Source organism: Myxocyprinus asiaticus, chromosome 38 (assembly GCF_019703515.2).
Source record: "Myxocyprinus asiaticus isolate MX2 ecotype Aquarium Trade chromosome 38, UBuf_Myxa_2, whole genome shotgun sequence".
NCBI classification, from domain to species: Eukaryota; Metazoa; Chordata; class Actinopteri; order Cypriniformes; family Catostomidae; genus Myxocyprinus; species Myxocyprinus asiaticus.
The window spans coordinates 18,103,971-18,118,266 of NC_059381.1; the positions used below are offsets into that span (position 1 = coordinate 18,103,971).

The 14,296-nt window shown below is 36.4% G+C and overlaps 3 protein-coding genes across 3 annotated transcripts in view; 1 reads left to right on the forward strand and 2 right to left on the reverse strand.

The window, feature by feature from the left end:
- myo5b (myosin VB) overlaps positions 1-1,282 on the reverse strand; it is a 93,239-nt gene extending 91,957 nt beyond the window's left edge. The window contains exon 1 of the mRNA XM_051677598.1: positions 1,077-1,282. Within this exon, the coding sequence (XP_051533558.1) occupies positions 1,077-1,103 (27 nt within the window). The 5' untranslated portion in view covers positions 1,104-1,282. The remainder of the gene's footprint in view (positions 1-1,076) is intronic.
- An 842-nt stretch (positions 1,283-2,124) lies between these two features.
- On the reverse strand, positions 2,125-6,906 carry cfap53 (cilia and flagella associated protein 53). The gene is made up of 8 exons (XM_051677593.1): positions 6,739-6,906; positions 6,347-6,576; positions 6,074-6,247; positions 5,549-5,852; positions 3,284-3,502; positions 2,796-3,012; positions 2,530-2,632; positions 2,125-2,457 (listed from the first exon to the last, which is right to left on the reverse strand). The coding sequence occupies exons 1-8, from the start codon at positions 6,808-6,810 to the stop codon at positions 2,208-2,210; spliced, it is 1,569 nt and encodes a 522-aa protein (XP_051533553.1). The 5' UTR covers positions 6,811-6,906; the 3' UTR covers positions 2,125-2,207.
- A 915-nt stretch (positions 6,907-7,821) lies between these two features.
- chek1 (checkpoint kinase 1) lies at positions 7,822-14,226 on the forward strand. The gene is made up of 13 exons (XM_051678114.1): positions 7,822-7,960; positions 8,305-8,388; positions 8,472-8,695; positions 8,787-8,851; positions 8,973-9,042; positions 9,242-9,430; positions 9,536-9,640; positions 12,523-12,618; positions 12,752-12,833; positions 12,961-13,126; positions 13,262-13,393; positions 13,499-13,600; positions 13,823-14,226. Exons 2-13 carry the CDS (start codon positions 8,324-8,326, stop codon positions 13,913-13,915), a joined length of 1,389 nt encoding a protein of 462 aa, XP_051534074.1. The 5' UTR covers positions 7,822-7,960; positions 8,305-8,323; the 3' UTR covers positions 13,916-14,226.
- The last annotated feature ends 70 nt before the right edge of the window (positions 14,227-14,296 follow it).

The window sequence follows — 14,296 nt, forward strand, 5'->3', positions numbered from 1 at the left end:
CATTATTCCTATGAGCAGAACAGTAATTTGATGACAAAATAAGGTGAGTAAGAGGCAAAATAATGGTATCAGCCTATAGTTTTTTTGTTAAAATCGGTATCGTATCAGCCAGAAAAGTTCAAATCGGTGCATCCCTAACTATCTGGAAAATATTTAGCCAACTTTGTAGTATGTTGACAACGTATCTTTATTGTACTCAAAATTGAGTATAGTCTAACATGTATAAACTTGAAGTAAAACTTTTAGATTAAAGTGAAATGGCAATAATGTCAAATTTAAATGTCAAAACTTTTTTTACATTTATGAACTTTTCTCTGAAAATTTCCACGGACCCCCTAGCACCCCCTCACGGCCCCCTGGGGGTCCCCAGACCCCAGTTTGAAAACCCCTGAAATTTTAGGTCTTGACTATAAGACTGCATTTAGAATATAATATGATGTCTTTTTGTTCCTATAAAGGCCTTCACTTTACAGAAGTGTCATTTAAATACGCTCTTATCTCAAAATGAGAAGAAATGCCAAGCTAAGTATAAGTTTGACTTGAGCTATAAATGACATGTAGATTAAAAATGCATTCGTACAGGCCTATTTCGGCAATTCAGTGTGTTTTTGACCACAAAATATAACATTTTTATTTCAAATATTTCATCTTTAAGGTATGAAGTTCTTAGAAATGTAATTGTACCATGACTATGCTGCTTTTATAAAACTAATTAGGCCAATTGCAGTGTGGTCATAAAAATGACGTGTAATGCAAAATGTTGGAGTAAATGCTCAAAATGATCAGGTTTTTACACTGTGTGCTCAATGTTTGCATCATTTATCAAAGACAGAAAGCTGACAAACACAGCAACCTCGCGGCTCCTATCTGCAAGGTACACAGTTGACACACTGAGCAAGAGTACACTACTGGTTCAGACATAAATCCATCAGAATATCCTTGGTATCTGAGTCATAAACAAGGACATAAAGACAATTATGTCTTTTATGAATTGTTTCACTTGTACTTAATGGGAAGAAGGAAGTTAGAATGAAAGATTAACTGAGAGATAAACATTTTAGCAGCATTCAACTTACCTTGACATAAAGCTCATGTTCACGCATCTTCCTCTCTTTAAACTGAAAATTGCGCTAATATCCACATACACAGTGATCATCAGAGATTTGAATCAATTAGATATTTCATATTCCTCATGTCGTGCTTGAAAATATTAAATAAAGTACTTTGCTGAATCTGTGTTTTGTAAAGGCAGAAACCGGCTTGGTTAAAAGTTGAAACCTGTCTGAACCACTAAAGGAGAGAAAGAGAGAAAAAAGAGACAGATATTACATCAGACCAATTCCTCCACACCCATACCACTCCTAAGTCAGGTATTGGGTGTTGACTAACCTTTTCACCATGCTTGATCAGTTGTGGAATCTGCCAAACATAGTGTCAAAATTTCCACCCACCCATGCTCTAATCATTTAAACCAGTAGATTACTGGTTTTAATGCCTTTGTTTGCAAAAATCATTATGGAAATTCACTGCAGTCATTATGTCCTTGTGAGGATTTTAACCTGCCACCTTTCGACCCTTTCATTGTACTTTAAATGTTCTATAGCAACCATGCACAGTTGTTCATTGTTTTCAGTTAGATGATTGCTGTGTTAAGACTGAGTTATGGTCGCTGTTAGAGTCTGTATAGAGGAAGTATGTTACTCTTTTCAAATAAGGAGCAAAAGAGTAGACACTCAATTCATTGAAATAACTGACTTTCTTTAAATAATTCACTTTTAACCATGCAAATATCTCCTTTAGAACAAGTTTGTCCAGTCTAACTTCCCAATAATTACTGATCCAAGAAGGTTTCAATGAATAGATAATACTATAACCTTTACACAGGGACAGTAAATCTGATTACACACGTTTATAAAAAACATATGCGCAGGACAATATGCCACAGAGTTGCATATCTTGAGAAATGATATGCATGCTACCACTAATGTTAATCCTCATAGAAAAATTAAGATGAGCTACACTACATCCATAATTATTCAGAGATAAATATGAAGCCTTTTTCAAGTGTGTAAGTAAGTAGTAACATTAATGAGGCAGTAACTGAAAAAACAGTATTTATGTCACTTTTTAATCAACTTCGTTTGAAAAATGTTATTGTTGGGAGAGTTACTACTGTAATGCTGTAAACAGATCTGACAATATTAGATTTATGCCAAATTTAACTGTCCACCAAAGCTGGAGTTGGGACGTTCTCTTCTCCTGAAGGGGTGAACTGCTGTGGTGCTAGATATGGGCCTCGATAGGATGTCCTGTATTTTCTTATTATACTGTTCCTGGTACATTAGACCCTTTTTGAACTCTTGTTCTATCTCAGCTTGTTCTGCTTCTCGAAGGCGCTGACGGTGCAGCATCTGAGCCAACAGATCAGCCTGATACTCCAGAGCAGCCTCCCTTAAACTGGAAATCCATTAAACAAGACATCAATATTTTTTATTCAACACATGTATGATTGAATAGATCAAAACCTACCAAGTCTTTTCTTCTTCATCCAGCAATTTGTTTTCTTGGATGATTAGGTTGAGCTCCTCTCTCTCTTTGACAAGCTCAGCCTGTTTCTGCATGTTCTTGTCCACTAAAAAGATAAACAGGATCTTTAAGATCATTCTCAAACATAAACTGAATACAACATATGAAGAGGGAAGGGATCATTTTATTTTCTAAGGGTATACGAAAATAAATACAGTAAATAAATAAAAGTCATGTCTTAGATGGCAGATTTTAAAGCGTTCTCCTACACTTCTCCTGGATCTGTAATCGGCGAGTGTCCATGACATCCTTCATAAGCCGGTCTCTGGCTGTCTTTTCCAAACGCCACTGATCCTCTCGACGAGCCCAGGCCTGCTGGAGCTCTGACTCAATCAGCTGCTCTGTTTCAGCCTCTTGCCGTTTTTGCTCTTCCAGCTGCTCTGCCAGATACTGCCGGTACCTGCGCTGCTCCTCTTGGCGCTCCAACTGTTCAGGAAGAACATTTCACAATTCAACATATTTCCCATTGTTCTTACGAGTCATTCTATAATATTTAAATCAAAGGAGATTGCTCAAGCTTTTCTTCTGCTCTTTTATTGCATATGTCGAATTATAATCATCTGTATAAACCTCAATCCTGCTATTTTGAACACTTTAATACATTTCCAGCTATAGGAGAACTATTCTTTAACTTTAAGTTATGGTCAAACCCTCTGCTGGTAACTGTGTGGCTATGCATATTGTTCTGGAGTCTTACCTTCTTGAGAACCTCCTCATGCTTTTCATCTCTATTATTAGTCAATAGCTCCTCCAGAATGCTCATATCCTGTGCCAACTCTTCTTGCTGCTCTTGCGCCAGGCGCTTCATCTTCAGCCGAAGTGAAAGGTCCAGCTGCTTGCGTTGTTTGTCCTGGTCCTGGAGCTTCTGCCTGTGTGCTCTCTCTACCTCCAGATGAAGCATCTCCCTCTGGTCTCGCTGAGGAATACCACACTCAAGAGAATCAATACTACACCTTGAAAGCTTTTTTGTAAAGCTGGCACATGTAAGCATTGAGACTATCAAAGATCATTTGTTAAATGTCACACTATGATTTTGGGGAACTATATTTACTTCTTGTCTGACACTTAATGAGCTAAGAATGATAAGACTGTAAAACGAATGATTTCCGTTAGTTTCCGTTAGTTTTAGTTTAGTTTTTCAGTATATTACGTTTTTACTTGAACATTTTCCCAAAATTAATTATTTAACTGATATATTTTTAATATGTTTACATTTCTCAGGGATGTCTAGTGTTATTACTATCTGGTGGCATTTTCATGTTTAAAGCTGAAGTATGTAACTTTTTCGATGGTAAAATACTTTCTCTTCTCCAAGCTTAAAGGACTATTCTGGGTTCAATACAAGTTAAGCTCAGTTGAATGCATTTGTGGCATAATGTTGATAACCACTAAAAATAATTTTGACTCGTCCGCTCATCGTCCTTTTCTTTAAAAAAAAAAAAAAAAAAGAGCAAAAATCTGGGTTACAGAGAGGCACTTACAATGAAAGTGAATGGGGCCAATTTTTGGAAGGTTTTAAGACAGAAATGTGAAGCTTATAATTTTATAAAAGCACTTACATTAATTCTTCTGTTAAAACTTGTATATAATTTGAGCTGTAAAGTTGTTTAAATCATCATTATAACAGTCATTTGAGTGTTTTAGGGTTTGTTGACATTACGTTATCATGGCAATTAAGTTGTAAAACTGGATAACTTTACACAGAAAAGGTTAATAAGCAATTTTATCACACTAAAATCATGTTAACACATATTGTGTATGTCTTGTGGCTATACTTTTGAACAGTGTGTATTTTAATGTTTATGGATTGGCCCCATTCATTTTATTGTAAGTGCCTCACTGTAACTCTTGATTTTTTTGCTCTTTTTTTTTAAAGAAAATGAGGGACAAATCAAAATAAATTTTTGTGCTTATCATAAGTATGCCACAAATGCTGTGAAACACTGAGACTCTGTGGTGCTATAAAATTGCTTTGCTTGTTTGAGCAACCTGTCAAACCCGAAACAACAACACTGACTCTATCTGTTTGTTTGAAGCTACATGTTTGTTCGATCAACGGCAGCTGAGGGGAGTGTTTGAAAAAGCTGTTAGAAAACAATGTGGTGGTGCTAGTGACACAGAAATTACACACTTCAGCTTTAATGAATTAGTTTTAGAGTCATGGAAAATATTTTTGTATAAAATACTGTTTTCGTTAACAGTTATAACACTGATAAGTACAACTTGATTTGAAATTATTCAATCTATTAAAGGGATAGTTCACGCAAAAATGAAAAGAGTTTACACACTCTCATGCCATCCCAGATGTGTATGAATTTCTTTCTTCTGCAGAACACAAACGAAGATTTTTAGAAGAATATTTCAGATCTGTTGGTCCTCACAATGCAAGTACATGGTGGCTAGAAATCTGAAGGTCCAAAAAGTAGATAAAAGCAGCATAATCAATAAGACTCCAGTGGTTAAATCCATTTCTTCAGAAGTGATATGATAAGTGTGGGTGAGAAACAGATCAATATTTAAGTCCTTTTTTACTATCAATCTCCACTTTCCCTTTCACTTTCAGATTATTTTTCTTTTGTTTTTTTGGTGATTCGCATTCTTCATGCATATCACCACCTACTGGGCAGGGAGGAGAATTAATAGTGGAAAAAGTACTTTAATTTTGATCTGTTTCTCACCCACACTAATCATATCACTTCTGAAGATATATTTTTAACCACTGGAGTCTTATGGACTATTTTTATGCTGCCTTTATGTGCTTTTTGGAGCTTCAAACTTTTGGTACCCATTCACTTGCATTGTGAGGACCAACAGAGCTGAAATATTCTTCTAAAAATCTTTGTTTGTGTTCTGCAGAAGAAAGAAAGTCATAGACATCTGGAATGGCATGAGGTTGAGTAAATGATGAGAGAATTTTCATTTATGGGTGAACTATCCCTTTAAAGTACTGAATGTTGTATACCAGTAGTTTGGATTCCTCTTCCTTCAGTTGTTTGGCCTGGATTCTCTGTTGCTCAGCCATTTCCATCTGTGCCTGCAGGAATGCCACCTGCTTGAGGTTGTTCTCTCTTTGGCGTTGAACCTCCTGGTTGTCACGCTCCTCTTTAGCAAACCTGTCGCTCTCCCACATTTGAACGAACAGTCTGTCTTCTTCTTGTTGCATTCGTCGCATTTCCTCCTGAGTACGGATCTGAGCTGCGCGTTCAGTGCAGACCTCATCTTGCCTGTGCTTCACCTGCACAGCACGCAGCTCCTCACTTTGCTCTCTAAAACACAGGCAGATGGAACATCAAAATTCACTGACCTGCTCTTATATGTAATTACAAATGGAGATTATCATTGGATTTACAGTCCACTTATGAACTCCCTGCTGAAAAGACAAGCATAGCTGGTCACCAATTGTGTTTTGGATACTGGTGCCAATAGGGCTTGAATTTGCTAACGTGTGCCACTAATGATATGCCCTTTTTTTAATAGCTGCTCCTACCTGAAGAGTTGGTCAAGCTTATCAGTAACAATTCTCTTTCTTTCACTCTCTCTTCTCTCTCGCAGAGTCTTGGCTCTTTCACGCATCTTAGCCTGCCTCTCCAACACTGTCTCCTTTTTTGCCTCCATCTCCCTGAAGAGTTCCTGCTCCTCTGACTCCAGCAGTTCACGAAGTCTGTCAAAATTAGTGCCAGACAAAAAATAATGTAAGTCATTACATTCGAGCGAAATATTTTTTTCCTTATAACATATGAGGAACATATTACATTCAAACCTTTCCCTTCTTTCATCAATGCTCATTTGGTACTGCTCCATTGCTTCATGCAGCCGTCTACCAATAGTGGCAGACACCATCCGGCGCTCTGTGTTCCTCTCCCAGCACATTCTCACATCACAGGAGCTTTGATCCTTGGTGAACTCAAGCACCTCATTCCTTGCAGCCTCCTGTTTCCTTCTCTCCATAATGAGAAAGTCTGTGGGTTTGGATGAAGGCTGTTTCGCTCTCTAAAATGTGTACAGAATTAAAATATGTATATACAAACTTTAAGGATAAGAAACATCTCTCTCTGCATTAATGCCACGTATTTAAATAAGGTTACAGCAAATTACAGCAAAGCATTATGAAAGAGGCTCATAAGAAGCTTTTCTAATAAATAAATAACTTACCACTGCCACTGAATGTGGTGTGGGTCCCGTTATTTCCCGACACTGCATCCTGTTTCGATGGACTGTCAACATTGTAAAAATGTTTGTCTTTTTTCTTGTTCAAAGTAAAAACACAACGTTCTCAGACAAAGGTTGTAACAAACCCTTAGCAAACCCTCCGCTTGTCTAGATTTGTTTGTGGACCTGATGTTGCTATAGCAACGACAAGCAAAGTCGGTCTGCAGCCAGAGCACTTCTATAAATAGAGCCTACAAGGTTAGCAAGGCAACGCTTAGAAATTCTATGGGCGGTACACTAGCGAGGAAACCAGAGGCCGTATTTTAATTGATATGGAGGAGATGCTTCAGTGTACTGAATAAACTGCTTTTGTATGGAAACAGATAATCACTTAATAAATTGACCGCCTGTTCGCTAATCATAAACATGTTTTACACTAAGCAATCCTTTTGGAATGAACTAAGTGTGGAGTTTACTACGATAAAATCGCTATTTTATCAAAGAAGATACGGAAAATTTTGCGACAGGTAGGTGTCAGTTGACGGCTCTTCCCCTTCATTTGTATGGTATCCGCAAACGGTGACTTATTGTCGTAACACGCTAGCTGACCATTACGCTCTCTCCTATGGTGAAAACGCGGAGATTTTTGAAACAGTATAGAAGATCTCTGAAGTACCTTTTCGCAGATGATTATTATTATGTTGTCACCTTGTATTATTCTTTAAAGATATTTAAATGCGAAACATTTAAAAGATAAAATTAAGTACACTCTGGAAAAAAATAAAATAATAAAAAGATAAAATTACATCAATCCATTGCCTTTGTGGCTGTTAAGTGTACAAAATAAAAGTATATAACGTATTGTGTTTATCTATGGTTGTCGCCGAAACTGGGAGTGGCAGTTACGAAACAGAATCAACGGTTTAAACGATTTTTGAAGGTGAAGGTTATACAATATAAATCCCCTAAGTAAATGCCAAACAATAATATTCATTTTTAAAAATGACATTAGCCGACGCTGCGCTTTTATTTTGACAGCTACTCCCTATCGTCTCTCTCGTGCTTCCTGTGATGTCACCTCTCCACAACGCGCCAAAGTTTGGAAGTGCGCGCGAGGATTACTTGAGAGATTTCTGTCATTTTTAGAAGTAACTATAACAGTACAGCGGTTAAACCATCTATATCACATGTGACACTTGCAACGTCGTTACATGTGATTCGTAAGGTATGTTTATTAAAAAATATATATATATATATATATTAATAAAATTGGCAATGATCAACCCACAGCTTGACTTTGACTGGTTTTTTCCTCTGTGTTTACATTTGTTTAGCTAGTGTTGTTTGGCATGCAGTTTGTTATTATTTACTCAACTAGCTGATGAGCAAGTCATTATTCTAGTCGTTTTAGTACTTAAAAATAGTTGCTAGCATGCAGGTTTGATCTTTTCCTTGGTGTTTCCGGTGTCAGCAGTAGTATTAAGCTACTGCAGTTTTTCAAAAAAGTAAAATAACGCAGCTTTTACCTTTTAAGACATGAAACAGTTTTACAGAATATTCTGTTTTCAGTCCACAGAACCACAGGACAATGGCTGTGCCTTTTGTGAAAGATTGGGATGTTGTACAGACCCTTGGAGAGGGGGCTTATGGAGAGTAAGTGGCCAAAAAAGACCCAGTTTCTTCCTGACTACTTGCATTCTTTAAATATCTCTTATTCTACACCTGAATTGTTTTAGGGTGCGACTGCTCATCAACAAGAAGACTGAAGAGGCTGTGGCAGTGAAAGTGGTGGACAAGGCCAAAGCGAAAGATTGCATTGAGAATGTGAAGAAAGAGGTGTGCATATGCAAGATGCTTTCACACCCCAACATAGTACGTTTCTTTGGCCACCGGAGTGAGGGGGAGACCCAGTATATCTTTCTAGAGTACTGCAGTGGAGGGGAGCTTTTTGACCGAATTGGTGAGCTACAGAGAAGCTTGTTTTCGGATGTACTAGTTGTTTTTGTATTGAAATGTCTACTCAAAATGTTATTTATCTTCCATTCGGACAGAGCCAGACGTGGGGATGCCAGAAAAGGAGGCACATAGGTTTTTTCAGCAGTTAATAGCTGGTGTGGTAAGTGGGTTTTTTTTTTTTTTTTTTATTTTATTTTTTTTTACAGATGTTTTGTTAGATTTTTCAGTAGTTTTTACTCCATAGCCCCTTTATTCTAAAACCAGATCTCTCCCATTTGCAGGAATATCTTCACAGCATTGGGATTGCTCATCGTGACCTAAAGCCCGAGAATATTCTTCTTGATGATAAAGGTACATCTGAATGACCGTGTTAAATTGTGCTAAAATACACAGTATAGTAACAGTTATGGCTCGAAACATCTTTTCATCTAGATGCTGTTTGGAGCACTGCATAGCACCCTTTAACCATGATTTCATTCACATATACTGTAGTCTCTTGTAGCTTTTAGTAAAGTTAAATGTATATTCACTTCTGGCATATTTCTGTCAGATAATCTGAAGATCTCTGATTTTGGACTGGCTACCATGTTCCGCCACCGTGGCAGGGAGCGGCTGTTGGCCCGTCTGTGTGGCACTCTGCCATATGTTGCTCCTGAGCTGATGTCATACTCGGCTTTCCACGCTCAACCTGCAGACACTTGGGCTTGTGGCATTGTGCTAACTGCAATGTTAGCAGGAGGTAAGGCAATATTATAGTGTGTGTCTGTCAGAGAACACCTTTTTACGTAATGTATGATTTTCCTCTTTGTCAAGCTCTTAACTATTGTACTGATTTGCTTCATAGAGTTACCATGGGACCAGCCAAGTGAAAACTGTCAGGAGTATTTGGATTGGCTGGAAAAGAAGATCTACCTAACACCCTGGAAGAAAATTGATGCTGTGCCCCTCAGTAAGCATAACAAGTGTTAGATTTATTCAATATATTATTTTATACGTATGTTACCAACAGCTATTTACTTGGCACCATATTAGTGGTGTTTGCTAAGGCAAGCTTCACTATTACTGTTGCTCAAACTCAGGATTAGGGATTTGAACAAACTCCTAACCATAAATATTAACCTAAAGTGCGTAACTCATCCCGCACCATTTGTGATAAGGACATAAATGATACCTCAAGTTGTGTGGCTTGTTGAGCATATAGTATTTGATATTAGGGCTAGGTAAAAATATTGATTTTGATGAATAGTGATCCTCATTTGAACAATGTTTTTTTTAATTCTTTAATCCCAAGATCGATATTTTACTCTATGCGCAACCCTCTACAATGAGAGTAAATCACTTGCATATGCGCTATACTACAAAAATGTCTACGATTAGCCACTGATAGTATAGTGGCAAAGAAGTATAGTGGCATCGAGATTCTTTCACTGCAGGTAGAGTAAAAGTTTGGTTTGACTTGTTCTGTGTAATGTGTGTCCAAAGATGGCATCCACACAACTAGTGACGCACCAGAATGAAAATTCTTGTCCAAAACTGAAAATTCTGGACACACTGGGCCAAAAAACAAAAATGATTATTCTAAATGTTATTATTAGGGATGCATTGAAACCACTTTTTTTTTTTTATAACAACACATCTCATAATAAAGTAGACAGAAAATAATTACTTAAAAAAATTTGTAGCCTAGTAAGCCTAGTTTTTGTTAACAGTTTTTAAATTAACAGTAATTCCAGTGAAAATTTTAGTGTACGGAAAGCCAGTTCTATTGGCCCTTTGTTTTTTTTTTGTTTTTTTTTTTCACATAGTATGTGGACCTGGAATGTGTAATGGATTCTTTATTGGATCTCTTTTTTTTTTTTTGTTCACTTTAGTTCTAATAGGATATTTCATTATTCCGTCAATTTAAATATTATTGTAATTTATAATATATTATTATTTTGATTGTTAATAATAATATAGTTTTATTATTCAATAATAACATTTAATTCGTAATTTCTTAACTTTAAAAACCTCTGGCATTTATTTTGTCATTAACACTCCAGGAAGAACCCTGTGCAAGCAATGAGTGTGTGTCAACAACAGAGCAGCGCTCATTCACTGAAGTTATTACTAAATGCTTCCTTTGAAAACTGGTATGGCTTCAGGAGACTTTGAATATAATGCACGAGTCATATGGACCACTTTAATGCTGCATTTATGCTTCTTTAATGTCATATTGGAGCTTGACAGTAATGACCATGACTTACAATAACACACAGTACACTGGGAAAATGCTCTTTATTAATGCTAATAACCAAGAGAGCGATCACTTCACTTCTGGATATGTGGATGAACAATGCTTTTTCTCCATGCAAGTATTTTCTGTTTCTGTTCAAATTTTCAGCCTTTTTTTTTTGGTGGCCCAAATTTCGGTGCATCCCAACACACAACCGATTTGTCATCGGAAATATTTTTTAATGTCCTTTCTATTACAGTCAGTTGATTAAAAACAACAAAAATAAACATTTAATATAATATACAGTATATAATTTCAAGATATAATTTTTTAATGCTATACATGCTATTTGTATTTTTTAAAAAGCTAAAATGTGACCAAAATGATGAAAAGCTAATCATAAAATTAAATATGTCAAATTATTATTTTTGTTATATACCAAGTTAGAAGGTCCACGTATAATTAACAGCATTAGCTGAGAAAAATCTGTATTAATACCCAGCTCTGTGTGCTATTACTTTTCTAAGACATCAGACTGGTGGATGATATAATCGATGCAAAGGTTCCATGGACTTACATTGAAGGAGGGACCTGAACCATATACAGCTCTGGAAAAAGTTAAGAAACCACTGCAAAATTATCAGTTTCTCTGGATTTACTATTTATAGGTGTGTTTGAGTAAAATGAACATTTTTGTTTTCTTCTATAAAGTACTGACAACATTTCTCCCAAATTCCAAATAAAAATATTGTCATTTAGAGCATTTATTTGCAGAAAATGACAACTGGTCAAAATAACAAAAAAAGATGCAGTGTTTTCAGACCTTGAATAAATCATAGAAAACAAGTTCATATTCATGGCCAGCCCAATCTCCAGACCTGAACCCCATTGAAAACCTCTGGAATGTGATCAAGAGGAAGATGGATGGCCACAAAGCTGAGCAGCTTGAATGTTTGCACCAGGAGTGGCATAAAGTCACCCAACAGTAATGTGAAAGACTGGTAGAGAGCATGCCAAGATGCATGAAAGCTGTGATTGGAAATCTGGGTTATTTCACCAAAATTGATTTCTGAACTCTTCCTAAGTTAAAACATTAGTATTGTGTTTTTTATAAATGAATATGAACTTGTTTTCTTTGCATTATTCGAGGTCTGAAAACACTGCATCTTTTTTGTTATTTTGACCAGTTGTCATTTTTGGCAAATAAATGCTCTAAATGACAATATTTTAATTTGGAATTTGGGAGAAATGTTGTCAGTACTTTAGAGAAGAAAACAGAAATGTTCATTTTACTCAAATACACACCTTTAAATGGTAAATCCAATGAAACTGATAATTTTGGAGTGGTCTCTTAATTTTTTCCAGAGCTGTATAGGGACCTGAATATCCTAGAGATATAGGGTTGTGCTCTTTTGATATAAGCCAGTAAGCAGCTACCCAAGCAACTGCATAGCAATGCACTAAAAACCACTCAGAACACCTAAGCACCCTCATAGTAACACCCTGGGACCTTGGAGGTGAGTTTTGTATGGAAAAGCACCACTCAGTTTCTTAAGAAAATGTAAAAGTCTAATCTTTTGGTGTAATTCTGAAGTGTGTTTTATTTACTTTGTTAGGTCTACTATCTAAGATGTTACTACATAATCCAGAGGACAGGATCACCATCCCTGAAATTAAAAAACACCGTTGGTTTAGCAGAAGTTTCAAATCAGGTAGTTCTTTCAAATATTAACTCTTGATAATTAATTTCTATAGTGTCCTATTTTTTTTTTTTGTGATTCTTCAAAGATATGCGAGTCAGTTGTTGTTGAACCACCCGTAACCGGCTCTGAATTTTGATTACAGGAGTAAAACGACAGAGTGACACGCCATTTGCCAAAATGCATCGGGCTGACTCTGAACTCTCACAGCTGGCACGAAAAAATAGGTCAGTAAGTCAAATTTAAACCATATGACATCGGAGTCACAGTTTAGCATGAAGAGAAACTATTCAGTAGAGTCTGCCATATTATGTTCTAAGGAGCATATCCTTCACTAACTGTTTATTTCCTTAGTGATGACAGAGCGCAGATCTCCAGCTCTCAGCCTGAGCCACAGGGACTGTGGGAGGAGAGGGAGGTTTCAGTGTGTTCTGATGTCAGTGTTAGCTTTTCCCAGCCTGCCTGTCTGGATCACATGCTACTAGGCAGCCAACTGATTGGCACGCCAGGTGCCAGCCAGGTAAATTCTGATCTTTTCTATTTTGTTCCAGTTTTTATGCCATAGTACTAATAATGATGGTTAATTTGGTTGTTTTAAGTTAATTGTTCTGATGGACTATTGTACTGATGGGTTATGTTTTAATTTTTCCTGTAGAACCCATGGCAGCGGTTGGTGAGGAGGATGACCAGGTTCTTCACTACTATAAAGGCAGAACCATCTTGCATTGCTCTCCGTGATGCCTGTGTAGCTATGGGTCACACATGGAAACAGAGCTGCACCAATCAGGTAATCCTCAGATAAAACAGTTGTTACATTAAAGCATAAAAACTTAACGCCAAATCATAATGCACTGATCTTGTTTTTGTCTTTTATTCTCTGTTTGATTCATAGGCGACAGTGTCTACAATGGATCGCCGCAATAATAAGCTCATTTTCAAAGTGCACTTCCTGGAAATGGAGGAACGCATTTTAGTTGATTTCCGTCTTTCAAAGGTAAAAACAAGCAAAACTTAAATTTTTTCTATGATTTAATTACAATTAATAAACTGAATTAATTACTTTTATAACACTAGATTAACCATTTTGTGAACTCCATTAGAATTGGGCATCTTTCCCTCATGAAGAATAATTAGCAAATTCAAATGATAATGTAGCTTTAAATGATAAATTCATTAAAAGTCTTGTCTTCTGAAAAACTGTTCTTTTATATTTTAGGGGGACGGTTTGGAATTCAAGAGAATATTCCTGAAGTTGAAACAGAAACTTTCTGACATTATTAGTAACCAAAAAGTTTTGCCTTTGACTTGATGTGTATCTACATTTCATTTAAACTGGTGCATATTTTACTTTTACATGTGCATACAGACACACACTTGTTTCTAATTTTTATGATTGTGGAGCATGTCTTTTAGTTTTAGATGTTTTATTTGTAGTTGAAAGATGTTCATTGTTTTGTTTGTTTCGTGAATGGAGTGTGGAGAAACTGTACAATTTGTTAAATCTGTTCATCAGTGTTCCATTTCTGCAAAGATAGGGATTGAGACACTTGAAAAGGTGTGAAGTTCTTAATGATAAAATCACAAATCGAAAATAAATCTGCCATTAATAATATTTTTTTGACTTAACTTTGTTTATATTTGAATTTTAGAAGAAAAAAAAGATGGAACATGAGCTTGAGGGACTGTTTTG